The following is a 24,183-nucleotide window of genomic DNA, read 5'->3' as shown; positions in this document are numbered from 1 at the left end:
AAATGTGAAAATTTTGATTTAGGTGTATATAGATGATCTCAAAATGTACAAATATGAAATAAAAACCACAACATGTTAATTTTGACTGCAGGTTTTAAAGAAAATCAAGCTTTTAATGTTGTTTATGTGTCTATGTGGTGTTTTTAATATGATTTAAGACAAACCATGTGTGAATTCATAAGTCGACACCATTGCTGAGTGTTTTCTCCTTAAAACTGCAGTGAAACAAAGACAGTCTCAAAGAAATCTCCGGTGTTTGACGTCACAAACTACCTTGTAACCAATCAGATCAACGTGTGATCGTCAACGAGTGGATCTCTGAGCTGGAGTGAGTCAGTGGAGGCGGGGCTCATTTGCATATTCATAGAACCGCGTACACTAAATGAGGAAAGGAAAAAAACGCTTATTTTGGTGACCAAAGATGAGTTTTAAGGGATAAAATGATTGACCTCGGGGGTTTGTCTTAACTAAAAAAAAGTAGTTTGTCTTAACTAAAAAAAAAAGGTCGAGAGAAATCAAGAACTCACAAAAGACAGAAAACACTTCTTCAGCTTGGTAAAAAATCGTTTTTATTTTTCCTGGCAAGGTAAAGAGAGAAATGTGTGATTGTTTTTGTCTTTCAGAGTCTCAGTGCAGATTTCAACACGCAGCAATCGTTCCCCGCCTCGCCATCCTTCCAACTGTCACTTCCTGTCTTTGCTTTCAGCTTGCTCTTATGTCAAATCTTCCAAACAACAAATAGTCACGAGAAAAAACAAGACACGTGATGAATCCAACAGTTTTATCAGTAAATTTACCAGCAAAGTCCTTACAAAAAAAATAATAAAAATAGCAACAACAAAAAAAAAAAAGTGCATGACAAGCGATAATCCAATTTAAATTATGCATTTTGCACCAATAGAATTTAAATGTTGTGAATTCAGTTCTATTTATCAATCAGCAATAGCAGCCAAACTAAAAAAAAAAAAACTTAACCTTATTGTTGTAAAACTATATTTTATATAGTTGTAGTTTGTTGGATAAGCTGATTAAATCACTAAATACCAAATATCAATATGGCATCAAAATTTATCGGTACAAATACATTCATACACACACTCACAAGCGCGCACACATTGTTGGTCACAGTTTACAGGTCAATAGGGGTCCAGGAGTCAAGTGTAAGGTACCTTAAAACAATTAACAATCTATTAACGCAGAATACACGTATACGAAAAAAAATACATGGCAATGACACTAACAAAACACTTAAAAGCTCCCAACACAGCTACCGTTACACACACACACACACACACACACACATAACGCAAGACATGATCGTTATACTGTGGAGTTTCCGTTCCAGCTCCTTCACGACGAGACCGAATCTCTCAAAATCACGACAAGATTAAACTACGGTGTGATTGAAATCTGTAAACTACGATGAGTTTCAACAGCGAACACTGACCAAGCCCAGGAAAAAACTACAAGCCAACTACGCAAAAAAGTGAGAAGAAACATTGTAAAAGAAACGATACGCATAAGAGACGCAAGCAGAGAATCATGACGACAATCGGACAGGACGACGACAAAGCCGATGAGGATGATGATGAAAACTGTGAATTCATAAATGCTCCCTTACTAACGATCATAAACACAAATTCGCGATAGCGCGCTAACCATCTTTTATTTTTATTTTTATCCTCGTTTCCTCAATGGTAATTATTAAAAAAAGAAAAACGACGCTAGTCTTTCCTAGATAGTCTCAGTGTTAAAGTCTGATTATGCTATTGCTACGGCAGCGCTGGCACCGCAGGCCGCTCGTAGTTATTGCAACTTCATGTGCAAGAGTTTCTATGGTCAGTCTGCGTGTGAATGCGTTTGATTCTTATGCCTGGGATTAACTTGAGATTAAAAAAAGTTGTATAACAGTTGCCGTCTAGCTTCCCTCCCTAATCTTAATCTTAATTTTCCCAGATAACTGTCTATACCTCCCTCCCGTTAAACCTACGACCTCCCTCCCGCTCTCTTAAGTTTTCGCTCTCCCTCGGTTACACTATCTCTCGTCTTCCCTACGTTTTTAGGTTTATTCCCCGTGATTGGGTGCATTCTGCAGTTAACTAGAGGAGTCCCCTCCCCCCTCCCACCCACCCACCCACCCTCATGGACACACAAAGGGCGTGGGATCTGTCCGTCAGGCGGAGCGGCCAATCGCGTCCCTCTCCCCCATGATCAGGGCAGTGCAATACACAGATGGATGAGTTCCCCCCTCCTAAAGGTTCAACTGAAAGAAACAGAGAGAAAGAGAGACAAATAAGAGCAAAGTAGATTCTAGCATTTCTTTTTTTGGACCGATTATCGGTTTGACAGTTACTTTTACACCTAATCTTTAGCAAATTTGCGTGAACCTTGCAACTGACTTCAGTATTTTGACGTATTTTCTGAGTGAAACGGAATATTGAATGAGAAAAAAAAAGGGGAATGGCTTGTTTTTACCCTCAAGGAAGAGATTAGACTTGATATTAGAAGTAGATTCTAGCTTCTTTTTTTTTTTTTGGGACGATTATCAGTGTGACAGTTACTTTTATACCTAATCTTAACAAATTTGCATGAATCTTGCGACTGACTTCAGTATTTTGACGTATTTTCTGAGTGAAACGGAATATTGAATGAGAAAAAAAAGGGGGCATGGCTTGTTTTTACCCTCAGGGAAAAGATTAGACTTGATATTAGAAATAGATTCTAGCATTTTTTTTTATTTTGGGACCGATTATCGGTTTGACGTTCTACCTGAACCGTGTCATCAGAAAAGGAAGGGCATACCAGAGGGGAAATACATGTTCAGATTTTGATTAGAGATTACAAAAACAAAAAAAATGTTTTTGTGAATCACCTTGCAGGGATGAATTGTTCACCACAAGACTAGTAATGTGCACTAACAAAGTAAATAAGGTCAATTTTGATTCATGTCGACTTTAAATATCCCATAGAGTGTCTGTGGGAAAATAAAGGCGACATAAGCAGCAACAGTCAATGTTGCGACAGACCTGTTTTTTTACCGATATTTACACTTTATTTAATCTGTTATTATTGGTATTATTTCGATTGACAGATGCTGATATAAGATGACACAATCGCGTCTGTAATTGTTTTATTGATCATTTCTTTTTACGATATTCGCACTTTATTTAGTCTGTTATCGGCTTGACTGATATTTTTTAACAGATTATATCTTTTATATCTATTCTTTTAGAAGTTCTTTAATGTCCTGTAAGCGAATGTGGGCAAATGAAGGTGACATAAGCAGCAACAGACTGCTGTTGTGACAGACCAGTAACCCGTTTTAACGATAATTGAATTATTTGAACTTATTTTTGTTTTTTCAGTGACAGATGCTAATATAAGATGACATAATGACAGTGATGCAACAGTCAGTTTGACTGATATCCTTTTACTCATATTCACTTTTAAACTTAAACTGTTATCGTTTCTTTAATAGCACGTCTACCGATAAATTACCAATTTGTTCTTAATTTTTTTTTTTTTAAAGCATGTTGAAATTAATTTTGATATAACAGCCAAACATTATTCATTAAAAACTGTATAGAATTTTAAGCTCAAGTTAGATGTAGCCCAAAACAAATATAAAAATACATTGGTGACACTTTACAATAAGGTCTCATTTGTTGACAATGTATTAACAATGAACAATATCTTAGAGCATTTATTAAACTTTGTTAATGATAGTTAATTTAAAAAAATACAAATTTTTAAGTAATGATTACAAATTACAAAAGTGTATTAGTAAACGCTGAGATTAATATTAGCTCAAATTAATAAATGCTGTAGAAGTATTGTTCATTGTTATTTCTAATGCGGTTAACTCATGTTAACAAATGAAAACTTATTGTAAAGTGTTCCCAATAAATTCAGATTTCAAAACAATTTTGATGCATAAATATAATGACATGCATGTTATTACTTTTAAAATATTTATAATTACTAAAACATTTTTTTCCCCCAAATTAATATATTTAGGTAAATTCAAATGATATTAATTGTGTTTTATGATACTATCTTTTTATTTTTTGTAGTCCAATAATTAAGAAAAAAACAAATGAAATATTAAAAATACCCATCAGACGGTTATTAAAAAAAAGTTCATTTCTACGACAGTTTATCAGTTTAACTACGCAAATGAACGGCGGTGCAATGTACAAATGAAGTGCAGGCCTGTTATCTGCCACGTACTGCAGATATACAGAGTGATGGTTTGCCCTAGTACACTCACCTGACAGCGTGTGCTGTGTGTGAAGCAGAGGGGCGGGGCTACACGCCATAGCATGCAGAGAGGCGTTCCTTCAGGATGGGCGGGAACTGCTCCGAGAACTGCTGCCAGTTCTCCTCTCCGACCTGGTCCTTGAAACCGTGTAGGATCTACAGACACATGACCTCATTTAACAACTCAAATCTTTTATAGTGCTGTTACGCAGCTCCATGCGTGTCTAATGGGGTGTAAGAATATATAGTGTCACAATATATCGCAATACAAAAGTGCAACAATATGTATCGTGGATAGTTCAACCAAAATAAGACTTTTTTTTTTCAAGTTTTGAGTTTTAGTGTCAGTACTACATTAAACTACTATATATTATGTTGAATATAATATATAATAATGCAATGGGGGAATATTTATGGCTCCTGATAATGCCAGATGCCAAAAAGTGCCAAAAAATATATCTAGTCAGTGACAGAGTCTAAAATAATTCAGTATTTTCAGCTTTAGAATCATGAATATTTTTACTCTGGTGTCTCTATTGTCCTGTGCATCAACAGTGCATTTTTTGTTAACCTTTTACCATGTGACTTAGAGTATCGCAATAATATCGTATCGTGAGTTCAGTATCGTGATATGTATCGAATCGTGACATGAGGGTCTCGTGTTGTGTCTAACCTTGTAGAACATGTCCCTCAGGTCATCTTTCGGGTTGACCCAGGAGGCCACCGCATCACAGAAGAAGATGAAATCCTGTGGCGGGAGAGACAGACGAAAGGAAATGAGTGATGAAGGGATGAAGGGATGACGGGATGAAGGGATGAGTAACATCAGTGTCAATCACAATGGAGTCGGAGTATCAGAACTGACCTGGACCACGCCGCCAGGATTTACACCAATCATCACGCAGATGCCTCTGAAGGCGGAGTCCTTTTCTTCATTATCTCTGATGTTTCGCAACGAAGTGCACCTGCAAAAAGACAATCAAAAAATATAGCTTAGCTGATATTAATAATTAAGCCTGTCTTAAGAAATGTATTAACCCCAAATGGAATACAATTATTAAGAAATCAAATTAACTTACCAACTAAAGTTTTGGTTTGGTAATTTTTATTCTCAATAAACATTTCTTATTATGATCAATGTTGAAAACAGTTGTGGAGGTAAAACATTTTTTAATACTTTAATTTTCTTAAGGCTTCTTTGATGAATAGAAAGTTCATTAGATAATTTTGTTTCATAGAAATCTTATTATAAATTCCTTAATTGTCACTTTTGAGCAATTTAATGCACCCTTGCTGTTTTAATTCTTCCTAAAAACTTACAGATGTAGTGACTCACCAAGGTCTGATGAACTGTTGCAACATGGGAGCCACTTCCTGTGGACAGACGTAACCGAGGCGACCAATCGTGATGGCTGTAAACAGGAGTTAGGGTTAGGATTATTGATCAGCTGTGTGTAAGGTAAGTGATGGATAAGGTCAGAGGTCATACCCGTGTTCTCCAGCAGGGTTTTGGGAGTGTTGGGTCTGTTGATGATCTCCACCAGGTGAGGAAGAACCAGAGACACATACGGCTGCATCTCCACACCTACGACAACACAAGATCCAGGGGTCACAATCACATCACTACGAATTCACTCAAACACACCATCAAATGGTTCTAAATCTCTGATCCAGTGATGCGTGCGATGATCCTCACCCATCTGCATGCAGATCTCTCCGATGGCCCAGGTGGCGTTATTACACACCGAGATGAACTCAGGGTTCAGATTCGTCCCCAAGATGGGCATGAACTCCGCTAAACACACACACACACAGTTTCCAAGATTAAATCATGTGAATGAGCATGTAAGGGTGTATGATGCGGATCGGATGATCAGGTGTCGTCGTACCGATGCAGGGTTTGACGTGTGGAAAACAGGCCTTGGTCAGATCACCCAGCAGAGCGAACGAGCTCTGTCTCACCTCAGGCATCGTGTCCTACACACAACAGAGTCACTCTTTATTTGTACAAATAAGGAAGTATTATGTACAACTACATTCATTATTATTTATTTTATAACAATAGTAAATAATAATACAAATATTAAAATACATAATTATTAAAATAACAAAAACAATATAAAATAAATAAAATGCATAATATAGTAAATATGTACAAATTAAATATGAAGTATTAAATAATAAAAAAACACTAATATATATAAATATAATAATCTATTATTTTATAACAATATAGTTAATTCAAATAACTCAAAATAATAAAATAAACGAACAATAAAACAAATAAATGTATAATAGTCAATTAAATATTCATATAATATTGTAAGTAATTCAAATAATAATATAAACTAAATCATAAAACAAATGTGTATAGTAAATATATTAAAATGAATTTATTTTATAACAATATAGTTACTTCAAATAAAACAAAAAATAGATGCATAATATCGTAAATTATATTGAAAAAAAATTAAGTTTTAAATAATAAATTTATTTTTAAATATAGTACATATTTCAAATAACTAATTTATATATATATATATATATATATATATATATATATATATATACATATATATTCAAATAATAAATATTAACATGACATCAGTAAAAAAACAAATAAAAGTATAATATGCATTTATTATAGTAATAATACATATAATATTGTAAATTCAAATAATAATAATAATAATAATAATAATAATAATATAAACAATCATAAAACAAATACGAGTAATGTAGTAAATAATATAAAGTTAAAATGAATGATCAATTTGTTTTGTAACAATATAAAACACAATCATAATAATATCAGTGGATATAAATACAATAACAAAACATACATTTATAATATATTAAATATTTAAATAATTAGAATACATTTATTTTATATAATATTGTAAATAATTTAAATAATAAAAATGGGAACACCACCAGCACACATTTTTCACCCCTCTCACACACTGTACCTGCATACACTGGAACAGAAGGGTCATGATGTTGCTACGGGCAACTAGCTGGTCCACGTGACCCCCGAGACCCTCGGCCAGACCACTCAGCAGATCCAGAGCCACGATCATGAAGTCCTTATCTGGAGCCTCGTACTGATCCGGCTGCTGGCTGTACATCTGCGCACACACACACACACACACACACACACACGGGTGGGTTAATGACTCTGTGGTTCACTGATGTACATGCATATGTGTGCTTGAATAAAGTGTGTGTTCTCACCATGGCTTGCGCGAGTGTTTTCTGCACCAGAGTAACACAGCGCTGATAGACGGGCTCGCAGTACGGCAGGAAGCCGCTCTGCAACGCTGTAGCCACAGACGACAAACACTACACGCACAAAACACAGAAGTACTGAGGGCCATTTCTTTGTTTTAACTTTCAAAATGAATCTACGATTATGCGTCATGACATTAAAACTATGAAACGAAGGCATTCACTCTGGTCTGAGTGTCTCACCTCCAGCAGGGGAAACAGGTCTTTATCCTCGTCTTTCAATTCATTCCACTTCTGGATGAGAGGCGGCATCAGTTTCTGGATGTATTCCTGTTCACACAACACAAGATCACACCACTGAGCTCTACGTGTGCAAATGTGACAAAAAGTGGCATGTAAGACATTTCTGTTACTGTTTTCTATTTAAAATAAATACAAATAATAATCAGAAATATTTCTTGAGCATCAAATCATCATATCAGAATAACTTCTGAAGGATCATGTGACACTGAGGACTGGACAAAATTCAGCTTTGATCACAGGAATAAATTACATTTTAACAGATATTCACATAGAAAACAGTTATTTTAAATTGTAAAAATATTTAACAATATTACTTGATCAAACAAACGCAAAGAAATGACTTCTTTCAAAAACCAAAAAAATAATCGAACTTTAAAGCGACTGTGTAAAAAGGCGGTTTGTAAAATAGGTGGGAAATGGTGTCATCACCGGTTGGTTCAGGTGATGGCCGACGGAGTCTGCCAGGGTGCCGATGGCGTCGTAGAGGATCAGCAGGTTCTTGTGCTGATATTTCCCGAACGCAAATACCAGAGTGTCCAAAATGAAACTGAGATATGGAACCAGCTCGGTGCACGCCTCCTCCTCCAGAGTCGCAAATGCACTGAAATAAAACCATTACAGCGTTACTTTATTACTCCAAGATTGGGGTTGTGCGATATGGATATAGTAAAGAAATATTTTGATCAATATTGCGATTTCGATTGTTATCACGATTTTAAAACAATATTTCCTTATGATTTTTTTGGAAGCCGGCTTTATTGCCCATATTTGCGGGCACCATATGTTTGCATAAATGTGTGATATTGTCGGTTATTTCAACTTTTTAAAAAACTCCTGCAAAAACGCAATGGCTCTTGATACTCTGTTTTGCCGCATTTATGGTTTGACAGTTCTTGCAAATTACCTGGCACTGATACATCATCACTCCTGTATCCAAAATATCCCCAAACCACAGATCTTGATTTTTTTTGGTACTTATCCTGCCCTGAATTCTCCTGCCCTGAATTCTCCTTACACGTTTCTTCCACGTCGTTCCACTGTCTATTTGAGAATGCATGTCACGCGTCTACGTTTAAAATAACGAACTTCAGAGCGCAAAAGATGCGACATGTGAACGGCCCCCTGGGGACTGGTGGAAAAAGTTTTTTCTAAACAAGCAAGCATTGTTTCAAACACACCTGCAGGCGGCCTCCTGCACCCTCTTGTTGCCGTCCAGGATGCGTTTGAGCAGTTCTGTCATGAGCGGTTTGAGGTGGGCGTCCGGCGGCTGGCTCACTACCCAGTGTGCATAGCGGCTGAGCGTCCAGCAGGCGATGGAGCGAACCAGAGCCTTCTTATCACACAGACACTGGATCAGGTGTGGGATGAGCTCGGGCAGGTACGGTACCATTCCCTGCATACAGCCTGACAGAGACAGAGCATTCAGTTAATTCAGGGCGTCTGCAGAGTTTTTAAAATCAAATTCAAGTCTTTAACACCTTTTTGTCCTACGCGAATGAAAACAAATGGGAGAAAATCAGGTGTGACTATATCCGTGCATTCATTCTTAAAGGGACAGCAGCCTCATAAACTGTTGTCATAATAAAAATCACTCACTGCTTTTGACTGAATCACTTTTTTATCGTTAATATGAATCAATTTATTAGAGATGCACCGATTACAATTTTCTAGGCCGATTCCGATTTTTCATTGAGTTTGACCTGCCGATACCGATTTTAGCCGATTCCGATTAACATTTTTCTAACCACTTTACAGCACACACAAATATTTATTTTCGATCTTTTCTTTAACCCTTTCACGCGTAAGTTTAAAATATTCTAACTGACACCCCCAGAGTGAGTTTTTCAAGGCGAACGTTCCCTTTAATGTTTCCATGGCGACGCGTCACGCAATACACCGCAGCCACAATAATACTGTATGACAGATGTGTCGCTTTTATTTCGCTTTTCCTTTTTTATTCAAAATATTCACAAACTTGCTTATCGTGTCATCAACTAGCCTATCTGATATTCCGATTCTCAAATACGTGTAAGTGAGTGTGTTTGGTCATTTAAAAACCTTTATAAATAATCTTGATCTATAACATGAGATGGGCTTATTCAAATTATATTTGAATAGATTGTTATTGCTGCTTCCACAGACATCAGTGTGCATCTTACAAACTCCAAATGTATTGTTTTACTCGTGCTTATGTGTATTTAAATTAGGGCCGTGACATTAACGCGTAAATTTCGATTAATTAATCTGAGAAAAAATAACGCTTTAAAAAAAATAACGCAGATTAATCCATTCCGTATTGACCTTTGAACCTGGAGCCGTTCTAGCCACAATTCGACTGTAAAATGAAGGAGGGAGACGAGAACACGCTGGCGCTGCCTGGATCATTGATTGGAACATTTACTTATAAAAAACAGCCGGCATTTCAACGTTGATTCACCGGTGAACGTAAGGGACCAAGGTCGAATCAATGTTGGATTATGTTTCGATTGTGCAAAACGAATCAACGTTGAAATCGTGACGTTGTTTCATTGTTGATTTCGTGACGTTGTTTCACCGTCTCTTCTTTCAATATGGGTGAATAAAGATTGTATGTCGACGTTGTTGAACCAATGATGAATTATGCTTCGGTTTTGCAAATTGAATCAACGTTGATATCGTGACGTTGTTTCACCGTATTACCTTTCATCATGGGATAATGAGTCATGACAATGCTGACTGAATTTGTGATTAACTGTACACTAAAATATTGTTAACTGTCAAATTACTTGCAGCAATGGCTTAATTAAACACATTTAATACAAATATAACACATGCTCAAGATTGTAAAACAAGTTTTATTCTGAAAAAACAAAAGTCTAAAAATACTTTCTAAAACAGATGAAAAACATCTCAAACTTTAAATTTCAGCATTTTCGAAGTAATGTTAAAAACCTGTAAAGCAAGTGTAAATAATGTTTATAATTTAATGTTTAATATCAAATGTATAATTTAATAATGTTCAATAATTTAATAATGTTCAATTGTATTGTATTGATTATTTGCTAGGCACAATTATTTCAATGCTCACCCTTTGAACATTTGAACATTATTTCAATAACATGTTCAACACAATTATTTTTAATTGATTGACAGCCCTAATTTATATGCAATTAAAATGCGATTAATTTCGATTAATTAATTACAAAGCCTCTAATTAATTAGAAACATTTTTTTAATCGAGTCCCGGCCCTAATTTAAATAAATATTGAAACCTAAAATAAACATTATGAGGTTGAAAACACTGCTTAGTTGTGATGTATGACAGCGCTGAACGCGTCCGACTCTGGCTCAGCGCCAGCCAACGCGCGAAAGCACAGTTTGAATCTGCCAGTCATGTGACGTCACTGAACATTCTAAATGTGGAACATGTGTGAACATTCACACCGTACTCTCAGGGGCACAGAAATAAAAATCCCATACATGAGACCATACCGCTCAAAAGGTTAATCATGCGGCGCCCGAGTGCATTTGACCGGCATAAAATCGGTATATGTCAGACTGACCGGCCGGTCACGTGAAAATCGGCCAATTCCAGTCACCAGCCGATCAATCGGTGCATCTCTACAATTTATATTTAATTCATACAGTGAAGAGTATGCAGTGTTTTATTTTTACATTTGATTATTCAATTTCGGTAGTATTTCTTACTACATGTTATATAAACCTGTGCTACTGTACCAGAAAAATGTTACGTTTATTTAATTTGTATATTTTTTCTATCAAGTTTGTCCTATTGTTTGTAATTTGCTTCTTTGTTCCTATTTTTAATAGGAAAAATAAAATACAATTTTCTGCCTCACTTTAATACAGAAGACTGTGTAATGACTGTAGTCAGCTTAAAGGGCATTTGTTTTATAATATTGGGTTGACTAAAATGGGAAGAAAAACTAAATAAATGTCAAGGTTCACATTAAATTCAGTATTATTAAACTATTAAACTGTCCACCGAATCAAATAAGAAAAGTAACACAAAACAATAAACTACAATCAAAATGCACATATTGAATCGAAATTTTATTCAAAATTGAGAATCGATTTTACATCGAATTGTGGCCTCAAGAATGGATTCGAATCGAATCGTGACGTCGTAAAAGATTGCCACCCCTATAAACAAGCCTGAATTACACCGGGACTTTTATTTTGAAATGTCTTTGTACCTACTCTCAGCTCATTAAAAACAGGTTGAAGTTAAATAAGATAAAATACGCACTCTTACAACCATATTACAACATAAACACAAAACTAAATTGTGTGAAATGAGTATGTGTGTGACATACAGACCTTCAGCGATGGCTCCCAGCACCAGTATCCCAGACTCTTTGATGACCCAGTCCGGGTGGAACAACAAACCCTTCAGCAGCGGCAACAAGTGCGGCAGCAGCTCATCCCGAAAGACGTTAGCCAACACGTCCAGCGCCGCCGCAGAACACTTCCCTGTGACCACACAACAACATACACAAGTCAAGTCAAGTCACCTTTATTTACACATTTTCAATGTTGATTTAGTTTAGATCAATAACTGTAAATTTCAACAATTTCGAAGCAAGGTCAATTCAGTTATAAGGAGCTTTACAGTAAGCAATAGTGTCATTATTCAGCTCAAGTCTGATGTTGCAAATGAAATGATATACATACACGCATAAGAACATTTCCAGCAAGAGCGCTCTGATTGGTCGGTTTACTCACGTAGGTTCCAGTCAGACAGCGTGTCATCGTCGTCATCCTCATCTTCATCGATGTCCTCGCCCTCCTCTCCTTCTCCTCCCTCGTGCTGCAGCGTGACGGTGCGTGACTTGTGGAAGCGAGGCTTGATGTCCTGCTCGCTGTCAGGAACGTTGTCGTCCTCCTCTACATCCCCCTGAGACACACACAAAGACGCACTGCAGCTGCATTCTGATTCACACGCTCCCTACATAGTGCTCACTTCTCAGGAGATCTAGATAAATTAGCAGGGCTGGGTATCAAAATCGTCTTTCTTTTTAGTTGTCTTTGCAGGCTGCATGCAAAAATGAACATACAACACGACCGTAGTTCGTGGAAACAGTTCCAAACAAAGATCACAGCAGAACCACTGCGCATCTCACAGCAACTCTCAAACGTTTTTTCATTACTGAACAATTCAGCGTTTTGAATGAATCGGTTGAGTCGAATTCAATGACCTCATTCATTAACAACAGCCTCATTTTTGAATGAATCAGTCGTTTGAACGAATCGTTTGAATGAATGAATCATTCAGTAAAACGGTCACTTGCCGCCACCTACTGGAGGGTTTAGTTTCATGTTTACAAGTATCACTCTTCTCCATTTCTTAATAAAAAAAAATATTTAAAACAATCTCATAACATTATTTAATGCAGTTGTAAAAATTATTTAATTTGTTTGGTAACAGTCATATAGTGTATTATTCTAATAGAATTTATTGATCAAATTTAAGAATTTAAAATGAAAGATGAAGCATATATTTAATAAGATTAGGAAAAAAAATGGCCTTTGAAAGAAAAAAAAAAAAAGCCCTCAGGGTAAATATCACACATATGCAGTTTTAAATGTCAAAGCTGATGAAACTGATGAGAATATTGCTTCAGAATAAATTATATTTACACCACAAACCAAAATCCTATTTTTTCAGGACAGGCGTCATTTTTAGTCAGACAAGCACAAGACAAGGCTTAATGTCGAGCCCTGTAATAAATACTGCAATTGTATCAGAACTGATTATGTGACCGCACCTTACCTAATGCAATAAACATGATTTGATTATGTCTCATATGGTGACTCACCTTCAGTAAAATGATGTCTATCTCAGAATACTTCATTCCGTTCACCAGGATGGGGATGAGTCTGTAGGGAAACACATTAATATCAGATCACCTCAAACGAGTTCAGATTAGATCACACAAACAGAACCTAACGGGGACCAGAGGCTTAATCTGTGTGTTGTTTCTGCTCAGATGTGTGTGTGTGATGATGGCCTGCAGTACTCACTGGACCAGGTGTCCTGAAAGAGCCTCTTTACAGATGGGCTGCTCCGCTAGAGTCAGCCAGAACTCGCACGCCTCCAGCGCCACGTTCTCATCCGCGTCCTGCGTGCGCTGAAGCATGTACTGCGGAGAAACACGGATGAGAGTCAAGCCTCCCACCTATCCACTGTCAAACGCCTCGCGTGGCATCAGATGTTTGCAATGTTTCACCTGTATGATGCTGTGCATGTGTGGTATCAGACGGTCGATTCGGACCTCCAACAGCATGACCAGAGCTCTGCACACGTTCTTCCTCACCTCGCAGTCTTCATCACCCGCCAACGCAAACAGAGACTGAAAAAACACAGATGAGCTCAGCCTTCACCACAGAAATAACTACAGATTCATAGTGCACTGTGAACCCAATTGTACTTGTGTTTAGTACATTCTAGGCTTCTAAAAAGTATGCTTTCTAGACACTACTACAACCTTGATTTGATAAAGTCTACAAGCATTATTCATAACAAAAATAATCAATGTGCTGTGTAATTCACAAATCGTGAGGTTCTTTTTATCAGTCAGCTCAGATGACTCACTGAACAGGTTATGATGTCTGACTGCAACTCACCTCTATGAATGTGTCGATGTTGTCCATGAGAGCCTGAGCCCTGCCGATAATGAACTGATTCACGCACGCTATGGCATGAGACCTGAAGACAGAATGTGAATTAATAATGGCACTCATTATAAAGCAGACCGTATTCAACTCTAAGATCTGTGCTCGCGGTTGTTTACCTGATCTTGGGGCTGCAGTGTTTGAAGAACTGCAGGAATTTGGGGATCATGATGTTGAGGGGTCGATTCAGAGCATCACTGTCCAGCAGTTCAGACGAGTCCTCACAGATCTTCTGCAGCGCACCGAAAGAACCCTGCACACACACACACACACACACACGTTAGTCACAATGAAATAAAAATTGACGGCTTTTTTTTTTTATTGCAGTATTTATTATAAATTATTTATCCATGCCCATCATGGTTTTAAATTCATGTGCCTCATAATCTTTCATCAAATTAACTTCCCCCTCCCTCTTGCAGCTCATCTCTTCTCTGATGATGCGTTTAGTGGCGTGAGGGCGGGGCAACCTGTCACTCACATGAGATCCACCAATAGCAAACCACAACCATCCAATCAATCCCCCACGAACAAAATCAAGCCCCGCCCTGCATTTGTCCTTGTTCGAGAAGCCGTTTCACTCAGATATACGTAGGGATGTTAACCGATGACCGTTTGACCGATGGTTGACCGTATCAACGTTAACCGATCAAAGTTGTCGGTAAAAAAATTATAAATAATCTCTAAATTAGGCTATTATAGACAGCGGACTAAACGCTACTACAGTTAGCCATCTCATTCCAAGATGTTTTTGTGTGAAGTGAACAAATCCCTCACACTCAATTTTTCATAACTCGTCTGTTTGTACTTAATAAACCAATAAAAACATTTGGCGTGAGGTCACAGCGTTTGGGTTCGCGCGTTCACAAGGTTTGCGAAAAGTAAAGGCTACAGGCTAAAACACTGGAGGTTAGAGCCAGGGCAGACGACAGGATGAAGCGTGCAAAGAAAAGTAGTGTGTGGGACCATTTCACCAAAAAGAATGACACAGATGTAAGTTGCAACTTGTGTGATAGAGTGCTTACGTACAGTAGTAGCACATCATCTATGATGTAAGGTGATGATGATCATCATCTTTCTTTATTATTGTTAGCACTACCTCAAACTAAAGCGGTGTCTCTTCGGAGCAGTCATTTTCTTAAATGAGCCGCGGCAATGTTTCAAATGAGCTTCTAACGCTAGACAAACGCCTTTATTTTCAACGCGATCACCTTGTACCCAAACCATTTCGAAACTAAGGAGCCATTTGTCCTCCGATTACATACAAGCTCCTCGCCGCATTTGCGGGACTCATGTTTGGCGCTGTAGGGGATTTAAAAAAAGTGACGTGAGTGGAAAGGCGGCAGTGTGTGTGTGTGTGAGCGGGAGGCAGAGCGGCAGAGAGATGCGACAGAGTTGTGAAATTGCAGGCGCGGCTCGAAATGGCTGTTATTTCAAATAGCGTAGCATATTTTAAACTAATCGGTTAACCGGTTTCAACCGGCTAATGAGGCTCGGTGGTCGGTCAAGAAAATGCTTAGTTTTTGCCAACCCTAGATCTACGTCACAATAGGGAAGAAAAGACTATCGCAACTTCATGCTGACTTTAAAGCAATCAGCAGACATAACTAATCAAACAATCATTTTCAACATTATGAATTTATAATAGACTATTTAGACAGGAATAATTGGGGAAGAAATACTAACACACTGCCTATTGCACAGTATAAACTGTATACTATTTTTTTAAACAGCATGAGCCAACAATCTGTAACGTGTGTGTATGTGTGTGTGAGAGTGTGTATGTGTGTCTGTGAGTGAGTGTGTCTGTGTGAGTGTGTGTGCGCGTGTGTCTGTGTGAGTGTGTCTGTGTGAGTCTGTGAGTGAGTGTGTCTGTGTGTGTGAGTGTGATTGTGTGTTGTGTGTGTCTGTGCGAGCCTGTATGATTGTGTGTGTGTGTGTGTGTGTGTGTTACCTCGCAGGTGTTGTAATCCTCTGAGTTGAGAAGGTTGCAGAGTTGAGGCAGCAGTTCTGGCCATGTCTGCAGCTCCCCTTTAGAGGCGATGGTAGTGATGAGAATACCTGCGGACACACACACACACCAATTCAACTATAACGCAAAAAAACCCCACACTAATTACAACTGATCAAACGAAATGAACTCAGCCAGACACTCTAGAGAGGTTTGGCGGGTTTAATCCGGACTGACCGATGGTGGCGCGGATGAGCGGGGACGGGTCTCCGATGTTGTTGAGACACTCTCTCTTGATGAAGTCGGCCACAGCCGGGGGAAAGTTCTGGTAGTGAGCCTTCACGTTGTTCTTGAGAATCAGACCGCTCAGAGAACGGGTGGGCTCGTCTGCAGAGACACAGAGACACGTTCCTTGTGTGACCGGAGAGAGAGTGTGTGAAACGAGATAAGATGATGCATGATGGGATCATACAGACCTTCGGATTTGAGGCTGGTGAGGACGAAGATGAGATAGTTGTTGAAGTCGGGATACTGATTCAGCTGCTCCAGTTTCTAACGGAAGCGTTACAAAAATATCATGATGAAGTCCACAGACAACGAACAGATCAGAGATCAGCCCAGTGACATTAAGATCCAAACAAACATTCCCCACTAGATTTTAGATCTTAACATTTGCACATATTTTGAAGTAAATATTAAATCATGGATATATAATTATTGGACTATTATGTTCCCTAAAAACCATGCCTGTAGACTAGTTCGTTTTTCTGATTTAATCCTTAAAAGAAAAAGAAAAATGGCATTAGAGTGAAGAATTCACTTCCTCATTTACGGTCAAATTCAACAAATCATATGGATCATCATCATTTAAAATCTCTCCTTTGCTTTTCACATTTTGTAGGAAAAACCCTGTAAGTATATAGCACTGTTTAATAGTATGAATTGCTATATTGATGCATATGAAAGACATTTTTCATTTTATTCATTTTGCAGACGTTTTCATCCAAATATTATTTTATTAAATTAAATTTTATATGAATATAAAGCTCAAAAGAACAGCATTTATTTGAATTAGAAATCTTTTGTGACATTACAAATGTCTCTACAGTCACTTTTGAAGTTACTGCATACTTGCTAAATTGAAGTATTCATTTCTTTCAAAACACCAATTCCTACGATCCCAAACTTGTTAAAAATGGGATTTATTTTGCCGATATGATCCACATCTGTGACGAAAACCCCAACATGACCACACAGATCCTAAACATTTGATTCTCAAGAGCCCAGTGTTCATTCATTCGGCTGTGATTTTCCATGTCATTTAGCGATAACCTGAACAAATGATCTTCACAGACATATAACTGATCATCCTGATATCAATCAGAAGTGATGACGTGCACAGACCTCTTGAACGGCTCTCTGTGTGGCCGTATCTGGAGACTGAGAGTCCTTCAACAGCTGGAGCACCTGCTGTAAACCCTGTTCATCCGGCTGCCACTCCATCCTGCGCTACACACACACACACAACAGAAAACACAGGCAGATGAGTGACCTACACCAATACACACACACACAAACACCATCACTGCTTTCTTGGTACAGTTGAGCAAACAACACACAACCCTATCGTGCACAGACACATGCACTCAGACCTAATACCCGGTTTAAAACACGTTTTAATTGTAGAATCCAGGCTAATCCACCGCGAGCACCTGGACGGAGAGTCACACATCAGCTTCACCATCTGATCAGGTTTAATTGGGAACGAGGCAGACGAGAGTGTGAATATGTGTGGAGGCTGAGGATGTGCGAGTGGGCCGTGTGTGAACGAGTCTTCAGTGCATCCGAAAGTCTGCAAAATGCTTGGGTTTATCTATCTTTAAATATCACGTTTCATTGCATACTATATAGAGGGTGCAGGGATGACGTCCGAACCCGGAAGAATAAATCCTTCCAGATTTTCCTATGGAAATAAAGCCTGTGGTAATAACCATAACTTGATGATACTTTGACGTTTTCCACGATGGAAATTACACACACTCACTCTCCCCACGCTGTCTTATCTAGTCACTCATTGAAAACGTACTGCTTCAAAATGTGCGTTTTCACTATGAGTGTGTGTAATTTACGTTGTAGAACATAACGTCAAAGTATCGTCATGTTATGTTAACCACAGGCTTCATTTTACACTAATTGAAACCCCCCCCCCCCCCCCAATCATAAAACCCCATAGGAAAGTCTGGAAGGAACCGGGTTCCCTGCACACCTCTTTTCTCTGCAGAACACTGCATGAGAACAGATGAATTTGAGCGGCAAATCCTGATCATGTTCTCTAGTGTCAATGGAAGAACATCAGACCATCTGTGCAAAGAGTCACATGATCGAAGCCACTCATTTGATTAGTCACATAGAAATGGTGCAGAATATTCAAATGTCTTCATTCATGATGTTATTGCTTTTCAAATTCCTAAAACGTTCTTTTACAAGTTTCAATGTGGACTTTTGGACCCACTGCGCACTTATTTTACTGAAGGATTAGTTCACCGCAAAATGAAAATTCTGTCTTTATGTACTCATTTTAAACCTGTAAGACTTTCGTTCATCCTCGGAACACAATTGAAGATATTTTTGATGAAATCTGAGAGCTTTCTGTCCCTCCATTGACAGGCTACGCAACTACCACTTTCAACGTCTGCTCTCGCGTTAACACCACGCATGTGTCGTGCTGCTCTCGTCAACGCGCGTGAAAGATTAAGTAAAGTGGCTAATTATAATTGAACAAAGCACTCGTGTCGCTGCATTAAACTGAGGTTAAACCGCTGTAGTCACAGGGATTACTTTAATGATGTCTTTACTACCTTTCTGGGGCTTGAACTGGTAGTTGCGTAGCCTGTCAATGGAGGGACAGAAAGCTCTCAGATTTCATCAAAAATATCTTCATTTGTGTTCTGAAGATGAACGAAGGTGTTACGGGTTTAAAACGACATGAGGGTGAGTAATTACTGACAGAATTTTCATTTTGGGGTGAACTATCCCTTTAAGTGCATCTATGCATGTTGTTTGTATAAGCGTTTAAGTGTGTATCTATCTATTTAAGCTAATTAATAAGCTATTAATAAGCTATATTATGACTTTATCTTTCTATCTCTACATATCTACACACAAACATAATACATATGTGTGTGTATATATATATATATATATATATATATATATATATATACACACACACACACATATATACATATATAGAGTAAGTTATACGACTGAGTGTGTATGATCCAAGTGTAGCGTGTGTGAGGGTGTGTACATGTTTATGTTTGTGTGTGTCTACGTGAGTGTGTATGTGTGGTATTATTTGTGTATGTATTATTGAGTGTTGTGTATTTGTATGAGTGTATAATCTCTGTGTGTATGAGTGTAGGCCGTGTGTGTGTGTTTACGCGGCCCGGTTTAACCCAATTCCCCGGCTTACATCAGACGCGTTAACCGATCACACATGAAATAAAACGCATTAAATCGGTTAGATGTGCGTGTTGAGCGTGTGTAAAGATGATGAATAAACACACAGAGACGCTGATGTAGCCGTTAGCCGCTGTGCTAACCCGCCAAACGCTCTCACCTTCAGTCAGTGGCTCTCTCTGTCCGTCTATCTGCGTTTATATCTCTCTGCCGCGGCACGAGCGCTGATGGACGTCGGGTCGCGGTAACGGATGGCTCACCGCGGGTTTGCACGGGATTTCTGCGGGATTTAATCGGTGTGCTCGCTGTTATTCTTCTTTCACCGGCGGCGCCTGATTCATGGCGGACGCGTTAATCGCGCAGTCTGGATCTGCGCGGCTTCCGTACCGTTACGCTGATGTCATATCTCATTAACATAAAACTACAAGCAGCGGTACTACTACTAAATACTGACCCCTTTTTTATACAAGAAAAAGATATCGTGACTCGAACACATTAATTGTGATCTATATTTTGTTAATGAAGCTTTGTAGCGGATTTAAAGTAATTTTAGAGAACCGTTATTCATGCTGTGACCTGTAGATGGAGACAAAGGTGAAATAATGGGTCATTTAGGTTCATTGGCCTCCATTAGAAGTAGCACACGGTTGTTCTATGGACTATGGTACTGTGATTTACCATAATAATGTGTGATTATTACTATATTCATGTGTATTTACATGGTATCCCATCGTACCATGGTATTATCATCATGACAGCGTCCAAAAGTATAGATATGCTCAGAATGGGATACTAGTGAATTGCTTACTGCATACTACCTACCTACTATTACAAAATGGTCACGTGGCCTCATGAAAGAAATAGTTCACCCAAAAATTTCATTATTTATCTGTATGAGTTTTTTTCTTCTGTTGAACACAAAAGACGATATTTTGAAGAATGTTGGTAACCAAACAGTTGATGGATCCCATTGACTTCCATAGTATATATAAAAATACTATGGAAGTCAATGGGGCCCATTATGTGTTTGGTTACCCATATTCTTCAAATCCCCATCTCTTTAAGTTTAATTCACTGACCGGTGTCCATTTATCGTATCGGAAATAAATCCAGTTCAAACTAAAGTAATAATGTTATTGGTTGTATGTGAGCAATAGGACATCATCCATTCTTTATACCACTTTTCCACCCTGTTATTATTTTGTCCACCCTGTTAAGCTTTTTTTCTTTTCTTTTTTTACAAAAATTTCATAAAATCAGCACAAAAAAACTAATAATTCAGTGACAATGAAAATTTTACTAGAGTATCAATAATGTAGTACTTTTAAAAAGTATCTGTCCCTAACAGGGTGGACATTTCTGATCCTCCATTTCATTTATTTTGTTAAATAAATGGTTACATTTATTTACCCGAGCTTGACCAGAATGTTTTTCTGACTATAGACGAAAAACTTGAGTTTGATTTGCTACTTTTTATGATGGACAAAAGGCACCAAATACCAGGAATGACCCCCCCAAAAAAGATAGATATCTCTGAGAGCATTGCATTGTGGGATACAGTGTCCAGTGCAGTGTGTTCTGTTGTACGCTATAATACACATTTTGAAAATTGTAGCAGGTTAACTGTATGTTATACAGCTTAATTTGCATAATGTACAGAATTCACTGCATACATGCTAATATGGAAAAGAGATTTATTCTCAATAGGACCTTCCTGGAAAAATAAAGGGATAAATAATTTAAAAGAAAATGCTTTAGGCTAAGCTATGTTAGCAATTCCATAGATATTTTGTTATTGTACTGCATATAATTAAAGTGTGCACTCTATAAACTTCATATTGAATGATCCAATAAACCTATAAATTACAATGAACTCTATAGCAATCAAAACTTTATTCCAGTTTGCTGTTATTAAATCAATGACCACACAAGAACATACAAAGACAGAGATGAAGAGATGGTTTTGAACACGGTAACAAACACGCTCTTCACTTTGGCTAAAATCTGCTATTCCTAGTACACATATGACAAATATTTTCTTTTTTCACATGTGGGAAGGCTGCGCTGGAAGTAGAAGACGAGGAAGGGGTGGAGGAATGGGATCGTGCAGTTCTTTAACATAACGAGCTGATCTCGCTTTTACTGCAGCCCCATTTACAGCAGGCGTTGGACAGCCCGACCACCACGTCCCGGCCCTTCCGGTCTGAGCTGCGCAAGGCCTCCAGCACTTCCTCTGAGATGAACGAGCGTGCGGGACGGCCGAACACGGGGCTCTCCTGAGCCTGTCCGGCCCAGGCCAGGGCCTCTGCGTCGGGACGGGGTCTGTGGGACAGTCCAGGGAGGAGGATGGGGTTGGCGGCCCAGCTGTCAGACGCCTCGTCGTCGTGAGCAGAGAGCAGGTCACTGGACAGGTCATCTGATCCGAGAGCAATGGAGGAAAATATCTCACTGTTATTAGTTATTTGAGCCAACCTGAACTTCAGTATGTTCAGAACATTCCTCAAATGATGTGTCTTGTTGAGGAGACCCGCTGTTACTTTACTTTAAGTGATCAGACTTGAGATTTTTAAAGTGCTTGATGACTGATGATTCAAAAATAATTTGCCTATTAAATAGCTGAACATCAGTTACTACCTTTAGTTATTATGTTGGAATAAATGTAAAAAGGCTTAAAAACACCAACTTCATGACATTTATACTTAATAAATAGGACTTTAATACTATTGTTAATGTAAAAATGCAAACATTTATTTGGTTTCTTTTTTATGTAATGTTTATTTAACCAGGGAAATGTGACAACATTAAGTGTAACTGGCACATGAATTTACATTTGATTTATAAAAAAAAAAAATATATATATATATATATATATATATATATATATATGTTATTATTTATAATAATTGTATGTGTATATATATATATATATCATTATATATATCAATATAATAAATAATCATTTAATTTAAATATTGTTATCAATGTTAATTATTAATGTTAAAAATGATGTATGTGTTTATTGCTGTAGTATTTCATTATTTAGTTTGATCATATTTCATATTTAGTTCAATTTGATTTGTGGATTTTATGTGATTCAGTTTTTCCTCCAACTCTGTGTGTGTGGTCTTAGTAAACCCTGCATAATGGAATCAAATCAAATGTCACATGTGTGTGTGTGTGTGTGTGTGTCCACAAGCATGGCAATTTCCGATTAGGAACATTTTTGAAAATGTAAAAATGCAGAAAGTTTTCTGTGATGTGTAGGTTTAGATGTAGCAGTAAAGTACAGTTTGAACAGTATAAAAATCATTTTGTCTATGGAAAGTCCCCATAAAACGTGAAAACACAACGTGTGTGTGTGTGCGCGCACGCGGGCTTGCATTAAGAAGATATAACTTGCACCATCTATGAAACAAATAGTTGGTTCCTCTAACTGTGTGAATTGTACTGGAATGAGCAAATACATAATAAAAAAAAAAAAAAAAACAGAACTTCTGATTTCTTCATATATCTCACCTGAGACATCCAGAGACCTCCTCCACCGCGAGCCTCCACAGGTGAAGATGACCGCCCGGATGAACTCTCTTCCGCACAGCTTCACTCCGTACATCGGGAGTCCGTCTGTGGCCTGAGCGCCTCCATACAGCAGCGCCACCAACAGGCCGAGTGTGAGAACTGCAGCTCTACACATGAGGAAAAGAAGGAGAGAGGAAGTTTGAGGAGCTGAAAATGTTGTCCTTCTTGGTTTGAAAGAGGGTCTGGCTCTCTTGTGTCTTTTATAGGGGTTGATGGAGCCTGCGTTGTTTGCGTGTCAGACTGTGATAGTAGGGCAGAGACCTTTAGGAAAACAAAGCCCCGGCCCAGCGCACCTCTATGGAGGAGATGTCGAATGAAGCAACCTGATCTCATCACTCCTGACCTTTTTGACGCCATACACACCGTCTAATCGCACAAAAGGGCCAATGAATTACGGACTTAATCGCACACACTGGCACAAGCGCTGTACTTTCAGTCAGATACATGTAAATGTCTATTTGAATGATCCTAAATAAAGAAAATCCTGTTTTTATTGCAGCGTTAATGTTAAATACCTAATAATCATGTCCTCACTGTATTTCCAATTTAAATGAATGAATAAAAATCAAAATGGACCATTTAATATTAATTATTTATTCGTACACATTATTATTTTAGTTAATGTACCTCGTAACCTTTACTCGTGAGGGCGGAACAACCTGTCACTCACATAAGATCAACCAATAGCAAACCACAACAGTCTAACCATCCAATCAATTCCCCATGGA

At 38.0% G+C, this 24,183-nt stretch overlaps 2 protein-coding genes across 2 annotated transcripts; both read right to left on the bottom strand.

Annotated features, from left to right (window-relative positions):
- Positions 1-687: 687 nt before the first annotated feature.
- Positions 688-20,251, bottom strand: tnpo2b (transportin 2b). The gene is made up of 25 exons (XM_084394073.1): positions 20,040-20,251; positions 17,822-17,926; positions 16,894-16,969; positions 16,655-16,804; positions 16,421-16,527; positions 14,586-14,719; positions 14,419-14,500; positions 14,022-14,144; positions 13,816-13,934; positions 13,611-13,671; positions 12,517-12,688; positions 12,112-12,264; positions 8,970-9,195; positions 8,221-8,392; positions 7,732-7,818; positions 7,495-7,602; positions 7,230-7,388; positions 6,150-6,237; positions 5,957-6,055; positions 5,750-5,845; positions 5,597-5,672; positions 5,126-5,225; positions 4,934-5,008; positions 4,271-4,416; positions 688-2,263 (listed from the first exon to the last, which is right to left on the bottom strand). Exons 2-24 carry the CDS (start codon positions 17,918-17,920, stop codon positions 4,309-4,311), a joined length of 2,670 nt encoding a protein of 889 aa, XP_084250199.1. The 5' UTR covers positions 17,921-17,926; positions 20,040-20,251; the 3' UTR covers positions 688-2,263; positions 4,271-4,308.
- A 1,502-nt stretch (positions 20,252-21,753) lies between these two features.
- Positions 21,754-23,621, bottom strand: rln3b (relaxin 3b). Its single transcript, XM_084403101.1, has 2 exons — positions 23,396-23,621; positions 21,754-22,295 (listed from the first exon to the last, which is right to left on the bottom strand). The coding sequence occupies exons 1-2, from the start codon at positions 23,568-23,570 to the stop codon at positions 21,994-21,996; spliced, it is 477 nt and encodes a 158-aa protein (XP_084259227.1). The 5' UTR covers positions 23,571-23,621; the 3' UTR covers positions 21,754-21,993.
- Positions 23,622-24,183: the final 562 nt, after the last annotated feature.

Source organism: Rutilus rutilus, assembly GCF_951802725.1.
Source record: "Rutilus rutilus genome assembly, chromosome: 2".
NCBI classification, from domain to species: Eukaryota; Metazoa; Chordata; class Actinopteri; order Cypriniformes; family Leuciscidae; genus Rutilus; species Rutilus rutilus.
This window is presented reverse-complemented; position numbering and strand designations above follow the sequence as displayed.